The sequence below is a fragment of the Oreochromis niloticus genome, linkage group LG4 (genome assembly GCF_001858045.2).
Source record: "Oreochromis niloticus isolate F11D_XX linkage group LG4, O_niloticus_UMD_NMBU, whole genome shotgun sequence".
Lineage (NCBI taxonomy): Eukaryota > Metazoa > Chordata > Actinopteri > Cichliformes > Cichlidae > Oreochromis > Oreochromis niloticus.
Genome location: NC_031969.2, coordinates 16929414 through 16954423, shown reverse-complemented (window position 1 = coordinate 16954423; position 25010 = coordinate 16929414). Strand labels below are relative to the sequence as shown.

General features: G+C 41.2%; 3 protein-coding genes across 6 annotated transcripts; all 3 read left to right on the top strand.

Annotated features, from left to right (window-relative positions):
• The first annotated feature begins 49 nt into the window (after positions 1–49).
• LOC102080558 (GTPase IMAP family member 8) lies at positions 50–4270 on the top strand. Its single transcript, XM_019357988.2, has 7 exons — positions 50–260; positions 367–404; positions 866–1588; positions 2040–2753; positions 2828–2949; positions 3039–3723; positions 3812–4270. The coding sequence occupies exons 2-7, from the start codon at positions 374–376 to the stop codon at positions 3994–3996; spliced, it is 2460 nt and encodes an 819-aa protein (XP_019213533.1). The 5' UTR covers positions 50–260; positions 367–373; the 3' UTR covers positions 3997–4270.
• A 759-nt stretch (positions 4271–5029) lies between these two features.
• On the top strand, positions 5030–14606 carry LOC106098795 (GTPase IMAP family member 8). 4 transcript variants are annotated; one of them, XM_019357986.2, is made up of 7 exons: positions 5030–5538; positions 5802–5813; positions 10995–11717; positions 12170–12883; positions 12958–13079; positions 13167–13851; positions 13941–14606. In XM_019357986.2, exons 1-7 carry the CDS (start codon positions 5529–5531, stop codon positions 14123–14125), a joined length of 2451 nt encoding a protein of 816 aa, XP_019213531.1. In that variant the 5' UTR covers positions 5030–5528; the 3' UTR covers positions 14126–14606. The 4 variants fall into 4 exon arrangements, with proteins under 4 accessions (XP_019213531.1, XP_019213532.1, XP_025762734.1 ...); XM_019357987.2 differs by lacking the exon at positions 5802–5813; XM_025906949.1 differs by lacking the exons at positions 5030–5538; positions 5802–5813 and adding an exon at positions 7308–7474.
• Positions 14607–15691: 1085 nt separating this feature from the next.
• LOC100700396 (far upstream element-binding protein 2) lies at positions 15692–24206 on the top strand. The gene is made up of 18 exons (XM_005457727.4): positions 15692–15960; positions 16582–16690; positions 16779–16838; positions 16961–16997; positions 17107–17159; positions 17234–17305; positions 18914–18971; positions 19110–19284; positions 19746–19844; positions 19926–20024; positions 20150–20252; positions 20943–21064; positions 21261–21554; positions 21653–21768; positions 21861–21949; positions 22227–22433; positions 22514–22737; positions 22831–24206. The coding sequence occupies exons 1-18, from the start codon at positions 15832–15834 to the stop codon at positions 22837–22839; spliced, it is 2055 nt and encodes a 684-aa protein (XP_005457784.1). The 5' UTR covers positions 15692–15831; the 3' UTR covers positions 22840–24206.
• Positions 24207–25010: the final 804 nt, after the last annotated feature.

Genomic DNA, 25010 nt, shown 5'->3' with positions numbered 1-25010 from the left:
TAGTGAAACTGAACTAAGCTCTCACTTTGTCGCACAGGACCAGGTAGGATTGGACACCTTTCTTACCATAATAAATTAAATAATCACTGTTGTCTTTAATCATGTTACTTTAGTCTAATATCAACATTTATTTTACGATCTGAAACATTTAACAAATATGGAATGAAAACAAAAACCAAAAAATGAGGAAGAGGCAAATACTTCTCCACAGCACTGTTTGCCTGAACTGATTTTAAAAAGAATATCAAAACATTTCTAAAGTAAGTATTTGGTATTTCTCCTTTAAAAAGACTTAAGAAAACAGCTTGTAGATTATCAAAACTGGTTCTACTAGTTCTGCCTTTCCTGTTCTTTGTGTCACTTTAGTTAAACAATGGCTGATGAGCGTGCTGTTCCCAGCTCTGGTAAATATTATTCTGTTCATAAAACCTGTATATAGAAATGGAATATAAGACTTTTGATTTATTTGTTAACATAACAAGGAAACACATTTTTAATCAGACTCAGTTGTTACTGGCGGTGTCTTTGCATACAGGGAAAGTGACTCTCAGTGTTGTATCTCTGATTGTGCTTAAATTCCACAGTGTTCACTCAGTGCTTAACAGAGATATCATTTACAGATTATTCTGTGTGTGTATATATATATATATATATAAAAAAGACATCATTTTATTTCACACCTCTGTCATCTTGGCTTTTAATCTGGTGAACAAAAACTAAGCAAACATACCACTGCTATCTATTCACATTGTTTTCACAGTTTTACTTACTAATACTTGCAGTTACACAAACGTGTCCATAAATTCTGTATGAAGACACTTTTCTAGTTTTACAGTATGTAAACAATGCTGCATCTGTGTTGCAGGGCACAGTCACGACTCTCCAGAGTTGAGGATCGTGCTGATAGGTGGCAGAGAATTAACAGGACACCCCAGTTATAGGAGTCTGAGCGGCAACATCATACTGGGTCAAAATGTTTTTGACACCAGCAGAAGAAGTGCCCAGAGTGTGGCGGGGCAGCAGGAGGTTCATGGCAGACGGGTCACTGTGGTGGATACTCCAGGCTGGTGGTGGCACTATCCACTAGAAAACACCCCAAAGCTGGATCAGATAGAAATCCAGAACAGTGTCCATCTGTGTCCCCCAGGACCTCACGCCTTTCTTCTGGTCTTTCATCATAGCTTTTTCTTGCCCCAGATCTTCATGTCATCTTTAAAAGAGCACCTGAAACTTTTCCACAAGGATGTGTTGAATCACACCATCGTGCTGTTCACTGCTCAATATCCATGGAATGAAAAAAATGTAGAAACTACAATCAGTGAGTGGTCAGAAATGCAGTGGATTCTTGAGCAATGTGGAAACAGAAAACATGTCCTCTGTGTGAGTAACAGGGAGGACAGCAGTCAAGTCGAAGCACTTTTTGAGAAAATCGAGGCAATGGTCGCTGCAAACGGAGGCCGTCACTATCCCATTGATCGTGCTCATGGAAACGCTCTGAGGGAGGAAATGAAAGCAATAAGTGACAGAGCATCAAAGAGGTTTGATGAGGTGCAGACACAAAGAAGGAAACTCAGAGCACTAATTGAAGGTGAGTCAGAAAGGCCTCACATTTTACAAAATACCCACCATGATAGCAAAAAAGGTTTCATTTGAAATGAATGGGTGAATCCAGCTTCAGTATGATGTTTGTGGTCAAACACAGAATCACAGAGTTTTGTAAAACAATTTCTTTAACATAAATAATGCTAATAAATCTCCAAAGTAAAATGTCAAAGAAAATATTAATACTTATACTAAGATGTTGATGATGTGCCATATTCAGTGACCACATGATGAATATAAAATTGTGCTGTAACTGTAAACTGTAGATGAACTACAACCATTTGCCTTGTAGATGTAATGTCTCACAGCCAAATATGGCTTTCGCAGTAAGGGGAGCTCTCTTGATAAACTATGTGACACACATCATTATCTAACCATCAAATGTAATTTGATGCATGAAACTATATTCCTGATTAGTTTTGCTTTAAATTCTGCAGGTGGTAAAACCCCACCAGCACATTTAAGACTAGTGATGGTTGGTGCTCAGTGGTCAGCCAAGAGCTCGGCTGGAAACACCATTCTGAGGAAAAAGGCTTTTGCTGTTCATCACAGAAGAACAACGATGTCCTGTGAAATCAATCACGGCATTCTGGGAGAGAGGACACTCGCAGTGGTGGATTCTCCTGGCTGGTTCTACAACCACACCCTTCAGGACACCTCTGAGACAGATAAGCATGAAGTAGAGAACAGTGTGTACATGTGCACTCCAGGACCCCACGCAGTGCTCCTCGTGGTAGGCCTGGCAGCTGCATTTAATACCTCCTATCATAGAGCAGTCCAGGAGCACATGAGTCTGTTTAGGGATGATGTCTGGAAGCACACCATTGTTCTGTTCACTAGAGGTGATTGGCTGGGAGTGAAGACTGTGGAAGAACGTATAGAGAGTGAGGAAGGTCTGCAGTGGCTGATGAAGAAGTGTGGGAACAGGTACCACGTCCTGGACAACATGAAGCATAATGATGAGATGCAGGTACAAGATCTCCTGGAGAAGATAGAAGAGATGTGGGCGGGAAATGAAGACCCACATTATAAAGTTGACCCGGATCGTGAAGCACAGCTGGAGGCCAGAAAAGAGGCTGAAGGAAAATTAGCTAGAAGGATCAGAAAGATCACTGAAAGACAATCAAGAATACTGGGAAAGTTATTTGAAGGTAATCAAGAAATGATCAAATAATTATGGCATTATTTTAGTCACTATTTCAGTTTAAACTTTACTTTTTTACAGGAGAGAGGCTGACAATCACTGACCTGAGGATTGTACTGCTTGGTAGAGAGGAATCTGGAAAGAGTATGGCAGGAAACAACATCCTTTTTGAAGAGATATTTGAGAGAGTTTGGGTGAAGAAGGTACCCCAATATAATGTCAGAGGTTCACATTTAATTTATCAGGCTTGTCATGATCATTAAATAATGTTTGGATCTTTGTTTCTATGCAGGAATTCCAGGACCAGAGAAGAACAGAAAAGTGTGTAAAGCATGAAGGAAATTTTGGTAGAATAAATGTTGCAGTCGTTGAGACTCCAGGCTGGCCTGCAGACACGACGGCTCCTGTCTGGCTAAAAGAAGTAGTTCTCCGCAGCGTCTCCATGTGTGCTCCAGGCCCTCATGTTTTTCTCTTGGTTGTTCCCATTTCCAAAGCATTCACAGAGGAAGACCACAAAGCACTGGTTGAGCTTTTGATGCCCTTTGGAGAGAGAGTGTGGAGACACTGCATGGTGTTGTTCACCTGGGGAGACTGGCTGAATGACAGACTCATTGAGGAGCACATTGCAGGAGAGGGAAAAAGCCTCCAGTGGCTGGTGGAAAAGTGTGGGTACAGATACCATGTCCTCAACTGCCATGGTTTGGGTAATCATTTTCCTGTCAAACTGCTCTTCCAAAAAATCATTGACATGATCACACGGAACAAGGAACAATGCTTCAGTGCTGAAAGCAAACAAGGGAAAAAACACAAACTGCCCTGGCGATCAAGACAGTCTGTGCTGACAGAAGAAGAGTGGAACAGGAGGGAGCAAGAGCTGATAGACCGAATGTTGAGAGCTGTTGCAAATGAACCAGAAGAACCAACACAACCATTTGTGAAGCGAGGAGCCAGTTTGGATGGAGTTTTCATTCCAAGCAGTGAGTTGATATTGAGAGAAAACTCTGAATTTGTTTCATATTTTCACATGTGTGTATGATATGAAGTAACATTTTATTTCTGTTTCAGTGAGCGGAGACGCTCCCTCAGAATTTGTGAACATGTCAGAACTCTGGAGAGAAGCATCACGTGCCAAAGTGTCTGAATGGCTGAAGACCAGAGCTGGAAACTCTGACATCACCTCTGGCATTGGCAGCATGAGCGCCTCAGCCAGTCATGTGGATGAAAGTCCTCTGCCTGATAATAATGATTAAACAATAAATTCTGTGAAACATTAAATAATTTGAATGCACATGTTAAAAACAGAAACACGATAATCTGATATTTTTTCTAAAATAAATATTGTTTCTTGGATTTAATAGTGCTTACCGAGCCACTTTTAACTTGGGCTGGCACACTGTATTTTTCTGAAAAATGAAAGTCTTGCAAACTGAATATTTACATTTTTGGTCTCTCATTCTAATCATTTTGTTATGCAGGACTCCCTGAAATGTACAGAATAAATGGGGAGTTGACCCATGAAAAAAACAAACTATACCTGATTTAAATTTGACCTTGTGTCCTTTAAAGTAACTTTTGTTCAATTACATGCACATTTGTATGTCAGTATAGATGCGATGTAACCTGCCAGCCTTCACTGAAAAAAGCTTTGTGTTGTTAAAAACTATAAAACTAACACAAAAAAGTAGCCTTAACCCACATTAGTGGATCTGATGGTGGAAATAAATTACAAACAGTATAGATTACTTTAGGCTTAGCTTACTTTTGAGTTTTACTGAATTGAGGAAGTATGTAGTAATAGTTTTTCTATTCTGGTACATTAATATGATAGCCAGAGGTGGCAAACTATACTATACAGACTATACTGACGCGGTCTTTTTTTTGACGTTCTCTGAACTTCTCGTGTTGATGTCCGTAGGACCTCAGTGTACGGGTTATTTATTATCCTTAATGTGGTCCTTGTGGACGTCTTTTTTCATATGTATCTGCAACGCGTTCTCACTCCCTAAGCGTAATATTTTACGCTATGTGACTAATAAGTGGCTGTTTCTGGGTCTAAAAGTCAAACAAACACTGCAGCATCACTGAGAGTTAAAAACTGTCTAAATTCTTTCACCTTTATTAAAATAATCAGCGTTGCTGCTCTACCAGTTGTAACAGTAAAGTTTAACATCCAGGCATCCGTGAGAAACAGGATTTATGAAATTTAATGGAGTTGGAAGGAGTTAACTTGCTAGTTTGCATTTAAAGACCATGTACCATGTTCTGACAGGGATTTCTGAAAAATGAAAACGTACGGCTCTGCTATCTACGGTGGCTGGGAAGTGCAAATCACATTTACAACATCAACAACAAAATAACATTTCCGAAAACACTTTTACATAAAAAAAACAAATAAAAAAATTGACAACAAAATAACATTTAAGAAAACACTTTAACAAGTCCGCAACAAATTAACAAGCGGCTCTTGACAGAAAGGGATTGTCTGAAGTACCGGAAGTGACTCAACGATTGGGCGTACTCCATATTTGTAGTACAGAAAAGTGATGTGTAGTCAGCTAAACGAGGGCTTTTCAGAGAAGTAGTGTTCAGTTAATGTTTGAAGAGATTTTACAAAAGAGTAAGGGTGAGATAATGATGTTCTGATTTTTAAATGTCACGGGGATTTTCTTAAGAAAATATCCAGGCCTTAAAACCGTCATGGTCCACACTCCAGCCCAGGAGGTGGCGGTAAAGCGCCTTTAAATTAGCGGCAGAAGAAGAAGCAGCAGCAGCTAAACGCGGGATGCTGAGAGGTTAGTGTCATTTCTTTCCCAACACTGTAAAACGGTCATATAATGTATATTTATCCACCCTGATGTTACTGATTGTGATTTTAGTTCATTTATTGTCATCATTTGTGCCTGTTTATTTTAGATGCTATAAATGTGTAGTATGTGTGTGCCACAAATATGTTTTAGGCGCCATTAAAGCTAGCATGAATATATAATTCTGGCTAGCTTGGGAGTTGTGATGGGTTGACCTAACCCTCTTCCCCACTGTTTGTATTTGGTCGTAGGAGCTGGAGCGGGTAAGTTATTTACTTGGAGGTCTTTCTCTTTTTTACCTTTCTTTGTCAGGTATGTCTGATTTTGTGTTGGTGTTTTTCTTTATCTTCAGTCAAATATGTTCCATGTAAGTTCGTACTTTATGTTCAATGTAAAAAAATAAATTCAGCCCTTTTCTACAATTCCCCTGTGGGAGAGGAGCTGGAGCGGGCTCAGTTCTCGCAAAATTTCAAAATCCCTTGTAGCCCTTCGGGCAGGCACTCTTCAGTTTTTGGTAGCCCAAAATAAATTTAAGTAGCCCGAATAAAAAAGAGAGCAATTTTTTAATGTTTTGTTTCCTTTACAATATTATACATTAAAGTATAATATTGTAAAGGAAACAAAAATTAATCAGAAAGTTGTTAAAATACAAATCATAACAACTGTATAAAAATTACAATCATCAACTCAAATACTTGTTTCTAATTGAACAGAAATTTCTATGAACTTGTAAGAACTGTGTAGAACATGAATCAGTCTGTGTCACATCCTGAATCTGAAATTTCCACTGAAGTCACGGGTAAGAGGTAAGTGGAACCAAGATTGAGGCCATTTGCTTTTTGAAGTTTGCAAAAACTGCTAAATTTGGCGAATGGTGGTTCACTCTTTGCAACATAGTACGCTTTTGAAAGATTTTTCAGGACTTCTTCTTGTGCTTGGTTTATTTTTAGTATGTTTTTTGCAATTGCTGTTTGTTCTGGGAAAGATATTGCAGACTGGGCAATAATGCATTTCTTGCGTTTCTCATGGGTTCTGATGGGGTCTTTCTTAAAATTACTGGTCCCAGTTACAAAGGCGCTTGTCGACTCAAATGAAATGAAACTCACGACACACCCGGCAGAACATGATGTTATTTAGCTCGTCATATTCCAGCCACATAAATTCTTTTGTCCATGAAACCAAAAAAGCTGAGCTTTATTTTTGCCTCATAGTCTGATTTGTCATAACTTTTCCGTTTTGTGGTAGGCTTTTATTTGGCTGCCCCTTCTTCACCCTGACCTGTCTTATTTGGCTCAGCAGAACTAAAATACCGGCGTAAATCCTGCTGCTTTTACACGCACTCACATAACGGTCAGCGATTCTCTGCGCAATCAACCTCTCACATGTTTAAGCTTGCTGTGGGAGATTTCACTTGTCACGTTTGAATAGTAGCTAATGAGTGATAAGACAATGTCAGAGGAATTGGTGCGCAATTAATCGTCACTCACCAATCAGTGCTGCCGCTCTCTATACACCGTTCACGCGATCGCAAAGTGGAAGTGAAAGCAAAAAACAAGCGCAAATTCAAACGCGATTTCAATATGTCGTATATTGACAGCGGCTCATCGATGCCAATAACATACTTACTCAGCTACATTTGCGAAAGAAAATGCAAAAGCATTGACACATATTTTTCCTTCCTATGAGTTAGATTTTGGTAGCCCGACTGGAAAAATCACTAGCCCCGGGACGTCGGGCTAGCGATTTTGCGAGCCCTGGGGCTAGTTATTTACTTGGAGGTCTTTCTTTCTTTTACCTTTCTTTGTCAGACACAACGCAGGAACACACCGGTTACACAGGCTCTTGAGCTAAAACAAAAGTGAGCAGCTGCAGGGTGGATTTCAAGCAGAAATGTCCCCAGCTTCTCACAGGCAGTTTGCAAAATGTATGTAACGACAAAGACTGTCAAGCAGACAGTCCAGTTCATACATACACACTTGGTCAAACTTCTTATACTGTCCATCACAACTTCTCTCAGTCCTGCTATCGATCACAAACACATTTACTTCCTCTTACAAAGCTCTTTACAATAAAACAGGATACCAACCTCACTAAAATAAAAGTGAACCACAAATATTACAAATGCTCAATGTTCAACAATGTTAATGTTTGTAAATAAAAAAAATATTACATTTATTAATCATGTAAATTTCCTGCACCTGTCATAGACATGAAGTTCAAATGTTGAACATCATATTGACGTCCAGCTTTGGTCATGGTTGGATGTTCAAATTGTGGACCATGTTTGGACGTGTATAGATGCCCAGAATTGGTCATGGACCGATGGACCTAATATAGACATGATCTGCCCGTATATCTGATGTCCAGTGTTATGTGGGTACAGGTTATGAATTTTTCTCAAAGTAAAGCAAGTCAAAAGAATTGTTGTAGTGGGTCAGTGTGGGGAAAAGAATCACAGCCCACGATAATTTCTGTTACTGTATTGTTCTGTTGCTGCTCTGAGGTTTACTGATCTTTGTGGATTTAAACAGCTGAATTCAACAGGATGTAATCCAATATTTCACAAACCATCTTGGCTGATTTCCATTCCCTCAGTGACAGTATACTGTTTATACTATCTTTATACTAGATCTATAAAGTTTGTTTAAATGAGAAAATTGAATGAATCTAAGCATTATCTAAAATTCTAATTAATTTGGCAACATTTTATGTAACCTAACTATGAACACCAAAGCAACTGTGCAGCAACAGTGCTTTACTGTAGATTCATCACAGTAACAATCTAACCTGTTTATCCTGCACTAAACTGTTGAGTACTGTCATGGAACATCTGAGTAACAAAAAGTAAGTACACACTTTGGTTTGTTTTGCTGGGTATATCACAATATTAAAAAACAGAACTTCATATCATACACATCCAATATCTTATTTAAATAATGAACACATTACATGTAAGCTTCAAATTCCCTGTTTATCAAATGTACCTGAGTAGTCCTTACCTTTAAAAATAACCTCTCTTCTTCCTCTTCTGTTCTGCCTTTCTCATTTTTCTCCATCTATGAGTGAAGTAAGCACCTGTACCATTAGCTAGCAACAGACTGTGTGACATAGAAACAGTTGGTGTGTTTGCTGATATTTGTTGAGCTTACATAAACACTGCATTTGAAATTATCTGCCATTAAAAAAAGAGCAAACAAAAAACTTACTTACTCCCTTTATACTCGCTCCTCTTCTGTAGGGCTAGCTTAATGCTGAAGTACTGCGAACACACTTCAACCACTGAGTGTAGCTAAACATTATGCATAAACTACCGTTTTGCCTCTTTCATTCCTTTGTATGCAATAAGCACTGGTGATGGATACACCAGTAGGATGGTCTTTATATATCTTTGTTCCCTTTTGTTAGTCTCATATTTATTGGTTTGAAGGCCCACAGTGCTGGGAAATAATACTTCCCTCAAATGTGTTAAGTAACAAGCCTGTTTTGAAAGTGTAAAGAGTAGAAAGTTCAGATATTTGTGTAAAAATTGAGCAAAAGTAAAAGGTTTTCAGAAACTTTACAAAACTTTTTAGAAACCAAAGATGTTTTCTTCATTGAGTGGTACAGTGTCTTTGTATAAAACCACAGGGGGTTTAACATAAACTGTTTAGGAATTACAAACATTATTAAGCCTCATTTTCAGAGGCTCAAAATTATTTGGACAAGCTAATATAACTTAAATAGAGGGGTTTTTTTAATAAAAAAAATATAAATTTTTTTTTAATATTTGGATTAAAATCCTTTGCATTCAGTGACATCACTAAATGCAGCTTTTCCTCCCTTGAGGTGTTCTGCCAGACTTTTTCTGCAGCCAACCTAACCGCTTGTTTGTGGGTCTCTATCTGTTTTCAGTTTTGTTTTCAGAAACTGAAAAATGTGCCCTGTTGTGTTGAGATCAGGTGACTGACTTGACCAATGAAAAATATTTCATTTCTCAGAGAAACTCTTGGATTTGTTTTGCAGTAGGCTTTGGATCGTTATCCAATCAGCAGTGAAGTGTCCTCATTCTAGTACATGTTCATTTTGTTTAATCTGTTCAAATAATTTTTCCAGAATCTCTTTTAGATGTTTTCCGTGAAGTCTAATCTGCCCTCCCTGTTCGTAAGTATACCCAGCTTTGTAAACCTGTAATTTCATGAAGGCATCTCTAGATTGTAAACCTTGAGAACCTTGCCCTTGCACTTTAAGTTGTTGTCTGTCGTCTTTCGGGCCTTTTGGGATCAGTGGCTAGTGCATTCCCAGGCCAGTGCAGTCTCAGCTGTCTCTTTAATATTTTTATTTCTATTTTTCAGCCTAATGTTAGCTTTCTTGACTTGCATGAACATCTCTTTGCAGGTCATATTGACAGTTCTGGTTAAAATCTACCGAATACAAATTCATCATTTGGAATTGTGGCATGGCGTGGTTTGTGGCACGGCCGCGAGCTCCATCAGCTCATCATGCCTTCCCTGTATTAAACGTGTCGGGACCTGAGGTTGGGGTTGGGGTTGTTGTTGTGGTGTGTATCCTACAGCTGAAAAGCTGCGGCCGTGAGCTGTGGACACGACAACCGAAATAAAGAAAAGTGTAAAACGTACGAGCTATGTGGTCGGATCTCTCTTTTATGTCACAGGAATTATTTCCAGATTGTTCGTCTGCTTAATTTCTCATGAAATAACAAAGAAATGAGCATCACCCAGCAATGAAACTACTTATCAGTCAGTGTCTGCAATCCATAAAAAGTTCAACAAATTATGCACCTAACTGCAGCCAGGAGTAAAAAAAGAGACAGCAGTTCAAAGTACATGCCACACCTTATTTTGTGAAGTTCCTATTTGTATAGTTGTCACTTCAGTCATCGCTGGAAACAGAAATAGCTGTGTTTAAAACAATGGCTGAGAAACGTGCGGTTTCTAACCTCGGTGAGTCTTATCTCATTGTTACAGAATATAGGTTTTATTTTTGTTACTTGTTGATTATTTGTTGATCGACTCTTTACTAACCAGCTGTGTTAAAGAAAGAACGACTGTTTAGAGAGTGTCATCTCTCAGTGTGATCACACACAACAAATCTGTCAGCAAAGCTGCATAGAGAGATGTAACTATAGTACTTGTGCCTAAACCTCTTATTATAGTTTGGCTTTAAATTTAAGGATAAAACAGCAAATTAAAATAGACAGGATGAAATGTTCTACCGATCCATATCACACTGAGCCATCTGATGGAAACATGATCTGATGACTGTTTATGTGACACTTCCTGTTCGTGTTTAAAGGCACGTCCATGTCTCTACAAAAAACATGCAGAATATAATGATCTTTCTTTTTGAATTGTTATAATTGGAATAATTTTGTGATTGCTAACGATAATTAAACTTTTAAAGTTATATACCACTCATTTGTAAACAGTGCTGCATCTGTGTTGCAGGGCACAGTCACGACTCTCCAGAGTTGAGGATCGTGCTGATAGGTGGCAGAGAATTAACAGGACACCCCAGTAATAAGAGTCTGAGCGGTAACATCATACTGGGTCAAAATGTTTTTGACACCACCAGAAGAAGTGCCCAGAGTGTGGCGGGGCAGCAGGAGGTTCATGGCAGACGGGTCACTGTGGTGGATACTCCAGGCTGGTGGTGGCACTATCCACTAGAAAACACCCCAAAGCTGGATCAGATAGAAATCCAGAACAGTGTCCATCTGTGTCCCCCAGGACCTCACGCCTTTCTTCTGGTCATTCATCATAGGTTTTTCTTGCCCCAGATCTTCATATCATCTTTAAAAGAGCACCTGAAACTTTTCCACAAGGATGTGTTGAATCACACCATCATGCTGTTCACTGCTCAATATCCATGGAATGAAAAAAATGTAGAAACTACAATCAGTGAGTGGTCAGAAATGCAGTGGATTCTTGAGCAATGTGGAAACAGAAAACATGTCCTCCGTGTGAGTAACAGGGAGGACAGCAGTCAAGTCGAAGAACTTTTTGAGAAAATTGAGGCGATGGTCGCTGCAAACGGAGGCCGTCACTATCCCATTGATCGTGCTCATGGAAACGCTCTGAGGGAGGAAATGAAAGCAATAAGTGACAGAGCATCAAAGAGGTTTGATGAGGTGCAGACACAAAGAAGGAAACTCAGAGCACTAATTGAAGGTGAGTCAGAAAGGCCTCACATTTTACAAAATACCCACCATGAAAGAAAGAAGAGGATAAATTTGAAATAAATGGGTGAATCCAGCTTCAGTATGATGTTTGTGGTCAAACACAGAATCACAGAGTTTTGTAAAACAATTTCTTTAACATAAGTAATGCTAATAAATCTCCAAAGTAAAATGTCAAAGAAAATATTTATACTTATACTAAGATGTTGATGATGTGCCATATTCAGTGACCACATGATGAATATAAAATTGTGCTGTAACTGTAAACTGTAGATGAACTACAACCATTTGCCTTGTAGATGTAATGTCTCACAGCCAAATATGGCTTTCGCAGTAAGGGGAGCTCTCTTGATAAACTATGTGACACACATCATTATCTAACCATCAAATGTAATTTGATGCATGAAACTATATTCCTGATTAGTTTTGCTTCCAATTCTGCAGGTGGTAAAACCCCACCAGCACATTTAAGACTAGTGATGGTTGGTGCTCAGTGGTCAGCCAAGAGCTCGGCTGGAAACACCATTCTGAGGAAAAAGGCTTTTGCTGTTCATCACAGAAGAACAACGATGTCCTGTGAAATCAATCACGGCATTCTGGGAGAGAGGACACTCGCAGTGGTGGATTCTCCTGGCTGGTTCTACAACCACACCCTTCAGGACACCTCTGAGACAGATAAACATGAAATAGAGAACAGTGTGTACATGTGCACTCCAGGACCCCACGCAGTGCTCCTCGTGGTAGGCCTGGCAGCTGCATTTAATACCTCCTACCATAGAGCAGTCCAGGAGCACATGAGTCTGTTTAGGGATGATGTCTGGAAGCACACCATTGTTCTGTTCACTAGAGGTGATTGGCTGGGAGTGAAGACTGTGGAAGAACGTATAGAGAGTGAGGAAGGTCTGCAGTGGCTGATGAAGAAGTGTGGGAACAGGTACCACGTCCTGGACAACATGAAGCATAATGATGAGATGCAGGTACAAGATCTCCTGGAGAAGATAGAAGAGATGTGGGCGGGAAATGAAGACCCAGATTATAAAGTTGACCCGGATCGTGAAGCACAGCTGGAGGCCAGAAAAGAGGCTGAAGGAAAATTAGCTGAAAGGATCAGAAAGACCATTGAAAGACAATCAAGAATACTGGGAAAGTTATTTGAAGGTAATGAAGAAATGATCAAATAATTATGGCATTATTTTAGTCACTCTTTCAGTTTAAACTTTACTTTTTTACAGGAGAGAGGCTGACAATCACTGACCTGAGGATTGTACTGCTTGGCAGAGAGGAATCTGGAAAGAGTATGGCAGGAAACAACATCCTTTTTGAAGAGATATTTGAGAGAGTTTGGGTGAAGAAGGTACCAATATAAGGTCAGAGGTTCACATTTAATTTAACAGGCTTGTCATGATCATTAAATAATGTTTGGATCTTTGTTTCTATGCAGGAATTCCAAGAGCGGAGAAGAACAGGAAAGTGTGTAAAACATGGAGGATATTTTGGTAGAATAAATGTTGCGGTCGTTGAGACTCCAGGCTGGCCTGCAGACACGATGGCTCCTGTCTGGCTAAAAGAAGAAGTTCTCCACAGCGTCTCCATGTGTGCTCCAGGCCCTCATGTTTTTCTCTTGGTTGTTCCCATTTCCAAAGCATTCACAGAGGAAGACCACAAAGCACTGGTTGAGCTTTTGATGCCCTTTGGAGAGAGAGTGTGGAGACATTGCATGGTGTTGTTCACCTGGGGAGACTGGCTGAATGACAGACTCATTGAGGAGCACATTGCAGGAGAGGGAAAAAGCCTCCAGTGGCTGGTGGAAAAGTGTGGGTACAGATACCATGTCCTCAACTGCCATGGTTTGAGTAATCATCTTCTAATTGAAGAGCTCTTTCGAAAAATCATTGACATGATCACAAGGAACAAGGGACAATGCTTCACTGCTGATGGCAAACAAGGGAAAAAACACAAACTGCCCTGGCGATCAAGACAGTCTGTGCTGACAGAAGAAGAGTGGAACAGGAGGGAGCAAGAGCTGATAGACCGAATGTTGAGAGCTGTTGCAAATGAACCAGAAGAGCCAACACAACCGTTTGTGAAGCGAGGAGCCAGCTTGGATGGAGTTTTCATTCCAAGCAGTGAGTTGATATTAATTAGAGAAAACTCTGAATTTGTTTCATATTTTCACGTGTGTATGATATCAAATAGCATTCGATTTTTGTTTCAGTGAGCGGAGACGCTCCCTCCGAGTTTGGGAAACTGTCAGATCTTTGGAGAGAAGCATCACGTGCCAAAGTTTCTGACTGGCTGAAGACCAGAGCTGGAAACTCTGACATCACCTCTGGGATTGGCAGCATGAGCGCTTCAGCCAGTCATGTGGATGAAAGTCCTCTGCCTGATGAAAATGATTAACCAGCAAGTTCCCACAAAGGACAAGATGGTTATTCATCAGAAGAAAAACTGTATAAAAACTCAAATGCAGGAACTTTTGCTAAGCAAACTAAAAAAACGGGATTGAAACAGGGGTACTAACAGTAGATCCTGATTTTTTTTTAATCAAAAAAACATATTGTTTCTTTGTTTTTTACTTCAGTAAAATTATTGTAGACCTGGTAATGTATATACAGGCACTTTTGACCTGGGGCGGCACATAAACTGATGTTTGTTCTTACAGTCTTCCTATGCTATTACTAATGCTATTTATTGATCAGATCTCATAATAGTACATGAGGACTTATGTAATAAGCTACCCAACCTTCAGTTGGTTTTAATATAGTTTGCAGATTCTTGCTGTCAAAACGGCTGATCCCACCCTAGCCCAAACCTTAGATTTGCCACTGGTTCTACATTAAATGGTTCAGCGTTAAGAATTCAATAAAGATTTTATGTTTGACTGTTTTCTGTATTTTGATTGTGATGAAAAACAACAACTTCGAAATGTAGACTGTAAGACATTTCAGAGTATTAAGACAATAAGTTATAGTAATTCAGATTTACTGCATCCTAATTTTGAGCTTTATTGTAAGTTATTGTAATAATTTTGCAACCCAGTACTTTCACTCTAAGAAAAAAAATTACAGCAAAATGCTGCAATGTAAAGAACTTAGTTCCATCTGTTAATGCCCTGATTTAATTTCTATATATTTTGCTACATAAAATTATGTTTAAATAATCATTAGAATTACACATATTGATAAATATATTTTAAAGATGCAACTAATAAAATGTGTTTATTTAAAAGACTGCAAATTTACAGTGTCATTGGTATGTTGGAAATCGACAAGCCATTAGAAAAATCCTCCTTGTTCCACAGCTCCACTCACAGTGTCTTGAATACATGACAAAATATTTGTCCCAATGTTGATTCAAAGTCCATAAGATCCCCGAGATACATATAGCCCAAGTCTCTCAGATACTAGAAACTAGGTACAGCTGATATATTTAGATCACATTTCATAGAACTGCACCATAAGAATCACAGCTGATTTTTAAAAATCTGAAATAGTTGCCGATTTTATTACGATATAATGCATTTCAAGTGTTTCATGATTTGGCTTAAACTTTACTCAGAAAACAGACTTGAAAGGTCGACTGCAGTTTTATATTTTTTAATGTAAAGCAAGAGTCATCGTACTGGGAAGATGTAAGTAACCTGGGAGGGAGGTGGAAAATACCTAAACCATGTTTACTGTAGTGCTGGACCTAAGTAGTTCGTCGTATTTTAACCACGTCATTTCTGCTGTATTGCACCTGTATCCCACCACAATTAAAGTTCGGTTACTTGTCCCTTTTATATGTTTTGTTCATAATACAAAATCTATTTTAAAAACATAAGTTATTGGGCTTTGGATAGGCTGTTTAATCGCTCAAGTACAATTATTTTTTTAAATAAAAAGTCTCTTTTACATCCTGCATATGAGCTTTGATCATGTTTTCTATGATAATAAATCAGCTACCACCAAAACAACAATAAAATTGCGAATGATCCTCCCCGGCCTCCGTCGTGTCTCCAACTGGCGCTATCCTTGCCGTCACTTTCTTGACTTCTCATCCCACTCCTGCGTAGCTCTGATCCCGGCTTTCTGCTTCTCTCTCCTCCTCGGTCTTTTCTGGATACCATGTCGGAGTACAACGCGGTACCTCCGCCCGTCCCCGGGGCTGCTCTACCCGGACAGGCGGCTGTGGGGAACGGAGCGGGGGGCGCCAAGAAGGATGCGTTTGCGGACGCGGTGCAGCGGGCCCGGCAGGTGAGGCAGGGATGAGACAGACAGCTAAGAAGTTAGCATGTATGAAGGCGGACACACCTGAGACCAGGTTCATATTTGACATTCAAGCACTTCATGGTGAATGTGTCTAAATTCAGACACACCTCTGCTGCTTCATCCATCACATGTCAGCGTTAGCTTTAACTGAGGCAGGACAGTTTCAGTGTCCCACCAAATATCCAGTGTGACAACACTGAAAACCTTCAGAGGGTATTATTATCTCGTTTCACTTCACTGCCGGCCTCTTCCTCTGCGCTGAGCTACATTATAAATGTTAGTAGTTGATATAAAGGTGTTTCAGGATAATTCAGGTGTGTGCTGCAGCCTCAAGGCCAAATAACAGAAAACACATCAGTATCCACCACATAGCTCATTTAAAAAAATACTCTATTTATCTTAATGTAATGGTGGATCTGATCCATAAAATAAACTACAGTCTTGCCAGAGGTGTTCCCAGGATTTCTGTGGGTGAGGTGGGTTAACCTCAAGGAGGGAGCTCTAGGAGAAATCAGAAAATTGTGTAAAAAGCAGTAAAAAGCAGTAATACTGTAGATCTGCTGTACTACAGTGAATTATCTGCCAAATCTTCTGCTTGTGTTTCAGATCGCAGCTAAGATTGGGGGCGACGCTGGTCCTCCTGTGAACAACAGCACTGCTTCGGATAGTTTTCCCTTCACTGCGCAGAAACGACAGCTGGAGGATACAAATACTGGTGACTTTATTTTGCTCCCTTTGTGATTATTTTAATTCCAGGGAGACTCTTATGAACATCTTACACCTGTCGTTTCCTCCTCTGACAGATGAGCCAGAGACTAAGAAGCTGGCCGCTCAGAGTGACTTGGAGTCAGCCAAAGCGCTGTGTGAGTTCATCTTACTGTTGCATGCATTGTTATTGGTGACCTACAGTCAACAGTGTGTGTCTGCGTCCTCCACATTAGTCCATTGGTAATCCTAAACCCTCTCCCCTTGTTTTCTCACTCAGCTATTGGTGCACAGCTAGCTGCTCTTGCACAGCAAAGGTGAGATCTCCTACCTCTCAGGTGACTGTGTATTAATCTGACTTTGCTGTTGTCTGATTTATTGCTTTTTCCCCCCACCTTTGAATCCCTCCTGTACTCATGGCATCAGACCCACCTCCACCACAGAGGACTACAGTGTTCCAGACAGTATGGTGGGACTCAGTGAGTGTAGCCCAGCTTTATTTTAACACATACTGTATACCACACTTTTTTTAAACTCCACCTTCTCTCTTCAGTTATTGGCCGTGGAGGTGAACAGATCAATAAGATTCAGCAGGAGTCGGGTTGCAAGGTTCAGATAGCTCCAGGTACTGGTTGCACTTGTCGTCTACAGATACTCATCATGGGCGTGAACGTCAGTGTAATTGTTGGTTTTTCTTTTTTCAGGGTGAAATGATTGTACAGCATGCATCATTAATTACTTTATAAAACAAGAATTTAGTGTACAAGTTTGGGTTTATTTTGGATTTTCTCTAATCCACATAGGGTCAAACGTATACATACACTCACTTAAAGCTGTTAATAAGTAGTGCTTAAGTTTCTACAATGTCTTTTAACTTGACCAGGCCAAGGTTTATTCTCACTAGAGATCATGATGATTACAACGGGCAGTTTGTCTATGCCAGGATAAGAAAATCCTCAGAAGAATGGGAAAGTTCTTAGATCTTCACTGAAAGGCATTTAGTGAAGATCTAAGATGGAGAATTGTAGGTTTACACAAGGTGGGAGAGTCTCTTGGAGCCATTTCTAAACAACTGCAGATATCACAATCATGGATTCAAACAAAAAATATCTGAAGTAAAGTTTTCCAGATATGTCACCAATTTGCCAAGATCCGAAGAAGACCCCAGTGATCACCCCGAGTTTAAAAGCAACTGGTTAAGATGTTTAGGAACAACCCAGGAACCACCAAGACTCAAGTCTGCCATGAAATGGAAACTGCTGGAGCACCAGTGTCGCTGTCCACAGTGAAACAAGCTTTACATCATCATGAACTCAGAGGGTGCCGACCAAGAAAGAAGCCCCTGCTCCAAAGTGGACATCTTCAGGCTTTACTCATCTTTCCACACATGGACAAGCTGAATACCTTCTGGAGAAAAGCTTTGTGGTCACACTTCCCACAAGAGGCGGCCCTCTCCGTTACTACTTTGGAAGAGTAAACCTAAGATCACTGTATCAACTGTCAAGCATGGTGGTGGTAGCATCATGCTCTGGGGCTGTTTAGCTGCCAATGGTACTGGTACATTGCACAAAGAAGTTGGAATAATGAGGACGGAGGACAACCTCCAAATTCTTCGACTTCACCTCAAATCAACAGCTAGATAAGTGACACTCGGACATAGTTGGGTGTCCCACCAGGGCCATGATCCTAAACGAAAATTAAAACTGGACTTGGAGTAGATAAAAGTAAGCTGACATTAAACTTTTGGAATGGTCTTCCCAAAGCCCTGACCTCAACCCTATTGAAAATTTGTGGAGTATGCTTAATGCTTTAAGATTAAAATCTGAGTGTGTGGTAGAAAACCAACAAATTTAAATGAACTCTTATAAATTCTGCCAGGAAGCGTGGTCAGATATCCAGCTGTAAGTTTGCCAGAAGTTTGTTGATGACTACCAAAAGCATCTGGTTAAGGTGCAACTCACTAACAGACATTTAACTTTATGTATACTTTTGAGACTTTGTGGATTGTAGAAAATCCAAAATATATTCAAACGTTTTTTTTTAAAGTCATTAAAGGTGTATGCTGTACAGTCACTAACCACCCTGGATAAAGAACAGTTCAAAGAAATGGCTAAAAGCCTGAAATTACCACGACATTCATGAACAGGATGAGTGTGTGTAAACTTCTGATTACTTCTGATTATAATTTTTTTATGCTCAGTTTGTTAAATATGTACATTTTCTGTTTGTCCAGACAGTGGAGGTCTTCCAGAGAGAAACGTCTCCCTCACAGGGACACAAGACTCCATACAGTGAGTTTTAGACGTCATACAAATACACTCATTGCAGTTTTATGTGGAAGCGTTTTAACGGTCTGGTGCTTAATTCCAAAAACACTAATGTGGTGTGTTTCTTAAATAAAGTAACCAATCAGCTCCTCCCTCGGTTAGGAAAGCCAAGAGGCTGCTGAATGAGATAGTCTCCCGAGGAAGAGGTACTCCCCCTCTTTCTTCTTATCATGACTCCAGCAACGGGCAGAACGGCGCAGTTCATGAGATGATGATCCCAGCCGGCAAGGCCGGCCTAGTCATCGGCAAGGGAGGAGAGACCATCAAACAGCTACAGGTAAATTTCATGTTTTTTGCTTCAGCATTTTTAGAAGTCAGCATGACCCAACCAGAAAAAAAATATCCTGGGTGAGTTGATTAGGCTCAACCTTTTTCTTAAAAGTCAGTATTTTCACATTAAAATAGCAGCAAAGGTCTGAGTTAATTTAATCCTCCAGAAAAGTGAGGATTTTATTTGGGTTTGTCTTACACTGGGATCAGGGCAAGATCTTGAGCTTTCCTGCAGACTGAAAGCTGTCAGCCTGATGCTTTATAGCAGCAATCCATGCACCATGCAAGGGTGGGACTAAAGAGGAGCACAGCATTCGTTTTAAAGCCATTAATGTTTCTAATTTATAATAGATAGTAGTGTTAGTGTGCCAGTAAAAGCCTAAGTGGAGGCAACTCCAGTGTAGGTAAACACTTTCAAGTGCGTATGGCTGATAATTATAATGTCTCATTATGTGTTATTCCATGCAGGAGCGTGCAGGGGTCAAGATGATCCTAATCCAGGACGCCTCTCAGGGACCCAACGTTGACAAGCCTCTGCGCATTATTGGAGATCCATACAAAGTCCAGGTATAACTTTTAAGTCCTGTTATTGTGTCAGAGTAAATGTGGCGTAGTGCCGTGCTTCCTGATCCTTTATCGGTTTTTCAGCAAGCCCAGGAGATGGTGCAGGAGATTCTGAGGGACAGAGACCAAGGCGGCTACAGCGAAAGAAGCGAATTCAGCTCCCGGATGGGAGGCGGCATGGATGTAAGTTTGTGTGTCGGAGCAAGACTGGAAGTGACTGCAGAGGGTTTTTTGTTGTTTTTTAAATTTTAACCAAATCACAAACAGAGGAACCAATAGATGTGGGGGTTTTTTTTTTTTCATATTAGATCCCAGTACCACGACACTCGGTGGGTGTGGTCATCGGACGCAATGGAGAGATGATCAAGAAAATTCAGAATGATGCCGGAGTCAGGATACAGTTCAAACAAGGTGGGACGCTCTGACGACGGCGTTATGGCTTCATTTATACGTCATTCGCATTTGCTGATGTTCTACTTTCCTCTGTTTTGGTCTCATTTAGCTGCCACCACAGGTTTTAACTCTGCTAGATTTGACATGATTTAGTAAAATCAATATAAATGTTATTAGTACCAGAACAGATACTGGCAGCCAACACTGCCATAATTACCAGGTTTCTCCATTGCAGTGATATTTTTTATTTTTTAAGGGGGTAAAAGTTTGCCTACAAATGAAGCATGACAAACTCGCTGTGTAGCCTGACAGCCTCTGCATTTGCTGTACTTTGCTTCTTTGTATCAGGTGAATCTTTTACTCAGGCAGTGTGATTGCCTTTTGTGTAAGCTGGTAAAATTGACTCCTTTTCTTCTTCTATTGATTTGACTTGTATGTTGAAAAGAAAATCCGATAAAGAAGGATCCCTGCATAGATCCAGTGTTACAAGAACAATGGTCACATCAGAACGTCACCTGGCGTGACCCTTTATCGTGTTTCACAAAGTCTTTTTTGTTTGTTTTTGTCTTTTACTACTTTGCACTTTTTTTGAGATCCTAATTTACAGACAGCTGTTAATTCTCACTTTGTCCGGCGCTGGAAGCTGATCTGATTGATTTGATTTAGTGTTAATCCCAAACGCTTAATGCACTTTTAAATCCCTTCCAGATGACGGGACCGGTCCAGATAAGATCGCACACATCAGCGGTCCGCCTGAACGCTGCGAGCACGCGGCTCAAATCATCAACGACCTGCTGCAGAGCATCCGGGTCAGAGAGGAGGGACAGGGGGTACGGATCAGCTCTCACACTCTAAAACCTCATAAATTAATAGATGGAGGCCTCACATCATAACGTCCATAAATATTTGGATAAATTAAGTGCTTAGCCTTTTTTTTTTTTTTTAAACATAGTCAGATGAGGCAAACTCACCAGAGGCTGTGACGTACTGGGCATATGTGAAGTAATATGGTATAATTGTCCACAGGGTCCCCCAGGTCCTCCAGGAATGCCTTCAGGCAATAGGGGGCGAGGTGGGGGACAAGGCGGTTGGGGTCCCCCCGGAGGGGAAATGACCTTCTCTATTCCCGCCCAAAAGTGCGGACTCGTGATTGGCAGAGGAGGAGAGAACGTCAAGTCCATCAACCAGCAGACGGGGGCATTCGTGGAAATCTCTCGACAGCCGCCCCCCAACGGAGACCCCAACTTTAAGCTCTTTATCATTCGCGGGTCCCCGCAGCAGATCGACCACGCCAAGCAGCTCATTGAGGAGAAGATCGAGGTGCTTGTCATTCTCGATTATCTTTATTTATTCATTTATTTTTTAAGTTACTGATCAAGAAGAACACTCATGATGTGTCATCATGTGATGTGTTTCAGGGTCCGCTGTGTCCTGTGGGCCCGGGGACAGGTGGGCCAGGTCCCGCTGGGCCAATGGTTCCTTACAACCCCAACCCCTACAACCCCGGACCGCCTGGGGCTCCTGGACCGCCACAGTGAGTGGCTGCAGCTTTAAAGGAGGTTTCAGAGAACTGAAGATGACCCAGAGATGTTTTTTTTAATAAGAAACCGCTTCTTCTTTCCTCAGTGGTGGTCCTCCAGGTCCTCCCCAGTACAGCTCGCAGGGCTGGAGCAACACCTACCAGCAGTGGCAGCCCCAACCACCGCATGACCCCAGTGAGTCACTGCTGGCTTCACTGATTTTAAGTGTTTACTGCTCAGCCCTCGCAGTTATTTCTCACTATACTTGTTTTTTTTTTAAATCTGAGAAGGTCAACAGGAGTTCTGATGGAAATGTTGTGATGAGATGCGGTGTCTTTATCTGTAGCAGCTCTGGCTCTAACCCTGTCTCTGTTTCCTCCCCCTGGTCTCCAAGCCCGGTCTCCAGGCCAGTAGCAGGGGCTCACCCTCACCCTATGAGGACCTCACCCCCTCCACCCTGCGTCTTTTCTAGGCAAGGCAGCAGCCAATGACCCCAACGCAGCCTGGGCGGCCTACTACGCTCAGTACTACCAGCAGCCGTCGGGGGCTGCGCCAGCCCCGTACCCCGCAAACCAGGCTGGAGGTGCCCAAGCTGCAGGTGACCAGACCCAGGCTGCACAGACACCGGCGGGCCAGCCGGACTACACCAAGGCCTGGGAGGAGTACTACAAGAAGATGGGTATGAGTGTATGTTAGGTAGTAATTTATGTCATTTTGTTGTTGTTGTTTTCATTTTTCATGTCTGTTTCTGTTTCTCAGCCCAGGCAGGCGGCTCTGTACCCGGTACAGCAGCTGCAGCTCCAGGAGCAGCAGCAGCAGCAGCAGCAGCAGGAGGAGGAGGAGGAGGTGGTTCAGCATCCACAACAGGAGGCCAGCCGGACTACAGCGCAGCTTGGGCGGAGTACTACAGGCAGCAGGCTGCGTACTACGGACAAACAGGACAGCAGCCCCCTGGGCAGCCGGCCAATCCCCAGCAGGGACAGGTTGGTGCAGCGGCCTCGTCCAGGTCTTGTTTCTGTGTGTGTTAATCTACCTGCTCACGTCTCACATCTCACCTCCAAACGTCTGTATTTTAGATGCAGTGAGAGTTTGCGGCAGAAGACGGGATAAAGAAGAGGGCTCTGAAGTCTTAGGCCAGGATCGATCCCTTTATTCATATATATTGTATCCGTTGCAACTAGAAGTGAAACGCTTCCCCACATGTGAACATGATCTGGATCCTTTTTTTGATAATAATGTGAACTGAACCCAATGCTCCTGTGCTTCGCTGCTGACGGGAGGGAAAAGACTGATTAAATGCGATCATTTCACAGAGCTGCCTCAGCGTAGATTTAAATACTCACGGGAGCTCCGGAGCGCTTATTTCATTAACAGAGTTTTCAGCACATCTCAGTCATCCTGTAGCCCCATTTTAAAGTACTCACATATCCCAATGTTGTATTAACTGACTTGCACAGAGCTTTTAGGACTATAATCATGGTGTGTGTGTGTGTGTGTGTGTGTGTGTGTGTGTGTGTGTGTGTGTGTGTGTGTGTGTGTGTGTGTGTGACACAGGAAGAGACAGACCTCATTTGATTTTCTCATATTGGTTTTTTCCTTCCTCTGCAGAGGCGTGCAGGGTGTTTCAGCGCGTGTATATCTGGGCGACTGTGCGCAGGTTAGATTTATGCAGTCAGATTGTGAAAAGAAGCCCCGAGCTGCAAGGTTCAGAAGCACGAATGTGAATAATGTATTAATTGTGTCTGTTCACTTCAAATCGCACCGCTCAACACCTTTTTGCCTCTTGAAACGTCCCATCTCGTTAACTGTTTGTTCCACCTGACAGCTTTAGTTTTGGGTTAGAAAAAAAGGCCGGCTTACTGTGGACTAATGGCTAAACTGGAAAGATGGGGTTGGGTGGGGGAAAGCTTTTCAGATTTGGCCAGCTTTCTATGATTCAATCATCATTATTTCTTATCATCTGGAAAGTTCAGAAGGGCTTTCACCGCACCTCAGAATGGCGGCATATGGAGACTTTAAAGTGTAGTTATATTCTTGTGTAGATTGTACTGCTGAGTTCTCCTACAACAATTTATCCCTCAGTTCATCGCCGTTTGTGCAGACTCCAGGTTGCATGTTGTCTTCCTTTATTTTGTAAAGCTTTTTTACAAACGCTACTTTTTTTTTTTTTTTAATTGTCCTTCCACGGTCATTGTTTGTGTGCAAAAGTTTGAACTTTAGTCTTCCAAGTGTGTCCTGCTTTAACATATATTGTATATACACAAACTGTATATTCAGCAATATAAAGCTGCTGGTTTTCACTTCCAGAGACGTATCAGGTATGATTCTTGTATTCTGAATGGCAGCTGCGAGTCTTGCCTTTGGGTTGATATTGTGTTGAGATTGTTATAAACAGACGACCACCAGCAGCACTGATCTGAAATAAATATATCAGCTACTTTGAAATCTTGAATATCGTGTCTGTGTTGCTTTTGGACCAAATGCACTCATTAGGTACACCTGTTTAACTTCTTGTTAACACATATCTAATCGGCCAATCGCATGCCAGCAACTCAACATATTTAGGCATCTAGACTGCTGCTGAAGTTCGAAATGAGCATCAGAACAGAGAAGAAAAGGTGATTCAAGTGACTATGAACTTTGGTTGAAAGTGCTGATCTGCTCAGCTTGTCCCCACACAGCCATCTCTAGAGAATGAGAACATTTCTTGAGCATTACACTGAGTTCACTATACTTAAATGGCCTCCACAGTCACCAGATCTTAATGCATTAGAACATCTTTGGGATGTGGTGAAACGGATGATTTGATTCATGGATGTACAGCTGACAAATTTTCAGTAACTGTGTGATGCTATCACGTCGGTATGGAGGAGTGAGGAATGTTTATAGCACCTTGTTGTTAAGGCAGCTCAAAAAGCAATAGTGGCTCCAAACCACTAGCAAGGTGTAACTAATGAAGTGGCTGCCGAGTATATAATACATGCAGTGCTGTTGCCAGCCATAAAACACCACTGGGGGTCACTGTTAGCTTAACTGACATATAATATCTAAAAGGAGGATCTCTTGACATAAGTGACATGTTTGTGAGTCTCTGAGCCTCATTAGGTGTGGCCACTCATGGTACTCTGACACTTTATGAGACTTTGCAGTCATTAACTTGTGCTTTTCAGCTTGCTCAGCTATTTATTGCAAAACTGTAAAATCCTGTGTGTACCATGAGACCTTGCACATGCAGAAACACTGCACCAATAACATC